Source organism: Rhincodon typus, chromosome 1, assembly GCF_021869965.1.
Source record: "Rhincodon typus isolate 14 chromosome 1, sRhiTyp1.1, whole genome shotgun sequence".
NCBI lineage: Eukaryota > Metazoa > Chordata > Chondrichthyes > Orectolobiformes > Rhincodontidae > Rhincodon > Rhincodon typus.
Window position 1 is genome coordinate 10,540,158 of NC_063332.1, and position 3,722 is coordinate 10,543,879.

A 3,722-nucleotide genomic window follows, 5' to 3' on the forward strand; every position below is an offset into this window, starting at 1 on the left:
GCACCTTGTTGTCTCGGATTCTCCAGCATCTGCAGTTCCTACTATCTCTAAGCTTGGGTTAATTTCCTTGGAGCAAAGAAGGCTGCGCAGGGGAGGGATGCTGATGGAGTTATATTCAGGAAGGTGGCTCACCACCACATTCTCGAGGGAAATGCAAGGCTATTGATTCCCACATCCAATGAATGGAATAAATGGAATATGTGCAAGACCTGTAGCTGTTCCTTTGCTGACAATTATATCTGCACTATTTTTGACGACCGGTCTCCCCAGTGTCAAGGAAAAGTTGGTACAAGCCAGCCATGGTTTAAAAGAAAGTACAATAACCAATCTCATCGAGAAGATGTAATGCCACAAGGGACAACAGTTTATATTTGCCAAAAGGATCCTGCTGGCTGCTAAAATATTCCTCCCCTGTCTTGAATTCTTCTTAAGTTGTACGTTGGTGTCGACTTCGAAAACTGCAATATTGCGAATCCTAACAGCATCATCATAACATTCCTCTTACAACTTTGGAACGAGTTCCAGATTTTAAGGAAGTGAGGTGCTAGGCAGTGATCAACTGTACTTACATTCAGCAGATGATCTGTGTTTAAATGTGAAGCGAAGGTGAGTCCTCTGAACATCTTCGATGGGAATAGTGACCTGGAAATAGTAATTGAAACTCAGTGAGCTTGGTAAGGAAATGATTGGCATGAGATTGACTGAAGACGCTGGCAGGAAAATTAGACTAGAAAAGGTCTGAGTTTTAGCTGTCATTATTAGGACAGTGTAATACCATGCAATATTGAGCTTGAAAGAGGTGAAGAGAAGTCAGAAAGGTGCAGTGACAAGTGATTGGTGATGTTTAGTGTGGACTTTAAATTCCTGATGTTTGTGAAAGAGAAGGAAGACTGGGCCTCAAGTTCACACGTGAATCTGCTTATGCAATTGCTTAATACATAAATAAGCAATTCCTTAGACTCTGCTTAATAAAAAGCATTAACCACACATCAAGATAAATACATCAGCGTTCTTTTAAACTGCACACAAATATGAAGACAGAAGAAAGCAATGCAGCTCATCAAGCCTGTTTCATCATTCAGTTAGACTGTGGTTAATCTGTACCATAACGTCACTTATGTCTGATTAGTAAATTCGCAGATGACACAATGATAGGGGAGCTGCAGATCATGAGAAGGATTGCTAGAGGATACAGCAGGATATAGATAGGCTGGAGACTTGGGCGAAGAAATGGCAGATGGAATTTAATCCACGCAAATGCAGGCGATCCATTTTGGAAGATCTAATGCAGGAGGGAAGTATACAGTAAATGGCAGAACTCGAACAAAGAGATCTAGGCGTACGGGTCCACAGTTCTCTGAAAGTGGCAACACAAGTGGATAAGGTGAGCAAGAAGGCTTTTAGTCAGAAGTCACATGACACCAGATTATAGTCGAATGGATTTATTTGAAATCACAAGCTTTTGGAGCGCTGCTCCTTCATCAGGTGAAGTGAGGAAAAGACACACAGGCACAGAATTTATAATCAGAGAGATCAAAAGATCATACAAATGGTGTGAGTGGAGAGTCGACAGGCTGAATAATAAGTCTCTGCAGGTGATCAAGAGTGTCAGATGGTGTGAGTAAAGTGTTAGCAGCTGAATAACAAGTGGAGGGATAACCTATAATCCGATTAATTAAACCTGAGAGATAATTATAATTGAGATTATGCTGGAGACAAATCAAATGGACCCCATTGGTTTCACGGCAGATACAGAGGAATTCCTCAGAAGAATGAGGCTCCAGGAATTCTTCCAAAAACCCCAAGATGTCAGCAGCGAGCTCGATGAGACAACCAATGAACTGGAACAGTCAACAGAGATCCGCAGTGCAGCGACCAAAGAAGAGAGAGTCAATTTGGACCTCTCCAGAAGGCTGCTGTCTTAGGCTCGACATGTGTGCTCAAGCTGTCAGGAAATGCATTAATGCCAGATTCGTCAGCTGCACTCGGAAGATAGCGCAGAACATCACCCAAGCACAACGCAACGCTATCCATGCTGTCAAGACAAACAGCAACGATGTCATTAAACCAGTGGATAAAGGAGGAGCCACCGTCATACAGAATAGAATGGACCACTGCAAAGAAGCATACTGACAACTGAACAACCGGGAACACTGCCTGTTGATCTGACCAAAGAACACACCCATCAACTCAAAAGACCGATCAAGACCTTTGATGTACACCTTTAGAGTACTCTATGCATTCTCATCCTGCTTACTTCTCACATAGGAGACTTCTACTGCCTTCCAAAGATACACAAAGCCATCACACCTAGTCAGCCAATCATATCAGGCAATGGGACCCTGCGTGAGAACCTCTCTGGCTACATCGAGGCCATCTTGAAATCCGTTGTACATGGAACTCCCAGTTTCTGTCGCAACACAACAGACTTCTTACAGAAACTCAGCACCCACTGACCAGTCGAACCAGGAACATTCCTCGGCCTATGGATGTTTTGGCATTCTACACCAGCATCCCACATGATGACGGCATTGCCGCACCAGCCTCAGTATTCAATACCTACAACTTCCAATTTCCAGACATCATCCTACAACTCATCCGCTTCACCTTCAAGCATGATTTCTTCACCTTCGACAACCAGCTCTTCATCCAAACACATAGGACAGCCATGGGGACCAGATTTACTCTCCAATACACCAACATTTTCATGCACAAGTTCAAGCATGACTTCTTTGTTGCACAGGACTTCCGACCAACGCTATACACCAGATGAAGCAACGACATTTTCTTCCTTTGGACTCATGGCGAGGAATCACTGAAATGACTACACACCGATGTCAACAAGTTTCATCTCACCATCAGGCTTACCATGGATGACTCTTCAGAATCAGTCTCATTCTTGGACACACGTATCTCCATCAAACACGGACACCTCAGTACCTCACTCTACCGCAAGCCCACGGACAACCTCATGATGCTGCTCTTCTCTAACTTCCACCCTAAACATGTTAAAGAAGCCATCCCCTGTGGACAAGCCCAGTCTATACACAGGATCTGCTCAGATGAGGAGGAACGCGACTGACACCAAAAGATGTTGAAAGACACCCTATAAAAACAGGGATACGATGCTCAACTTATCGATCGCCAGTTCCGTCATGCCACAGCAAAAAACTGCAACAACCTCCTCAGAAGACAGACACAGGACACGACTGATAGGATACCCTTCATCATCCAGTACCTCCCCGGAGCAGAGAAACAATGCCATGTTCTTCATAGCCTTCAACATGTCATCAATGACGACGAACGTCTCACCAAGATCATCCTTATGCCTCCACTTTTCATCTTCAAACAACCGCCAAATCTTAAACAGACTAAATTGATCCAAGAACTGTGCCCCACACCACCCGTCACTGAGATGGGTGACACCAGACATACCCTGGCTCCACTTCGTGGCAGCATTGCCTGCTGTCCCAGCAGTGGCCACTGCACTGGGCAGCGCTGTTGAGACAATGAAGCCACCAACCATCCATTGGGCCCACAGGGGTCGGGGTGAGAGGGCCTCATTCCGAGAGGGCACGGATGAAGGCTCATCTCAAAGCCATTTAACACAAAATTCAACCATTCAGCTGGGATGGGGTCTGGGGAGATGGTAAGGATCCTGGTTCCCCATAACATCACACACACACACACACACACACACACACACACACACACACACACAC

General features: G+C 45.0%; 1 protein-coding gene across 1 annotated transcript in view; it reads right to left on the reverse strand.

The window, feature by feature from the left end:
- The window catches only part of LOC109931733 (dedicator of cytokinesis protein 1-like), a 1,067,415-nt gene that overhangs the window by 825,684 nt on the left and 238,009 nt on the right, over window positions 1–3,722 (reverse strand). The window contains exon 13 of the mRNA XM_048601800.1: window positions 570–642. Within this exon, the coding sequence (XP_048457757.1) occupies window positions 570–642 (73 nt within the window). The remainder of the gene's footprint in view (window positions 1–569; window positions 643–3,722) is intronic.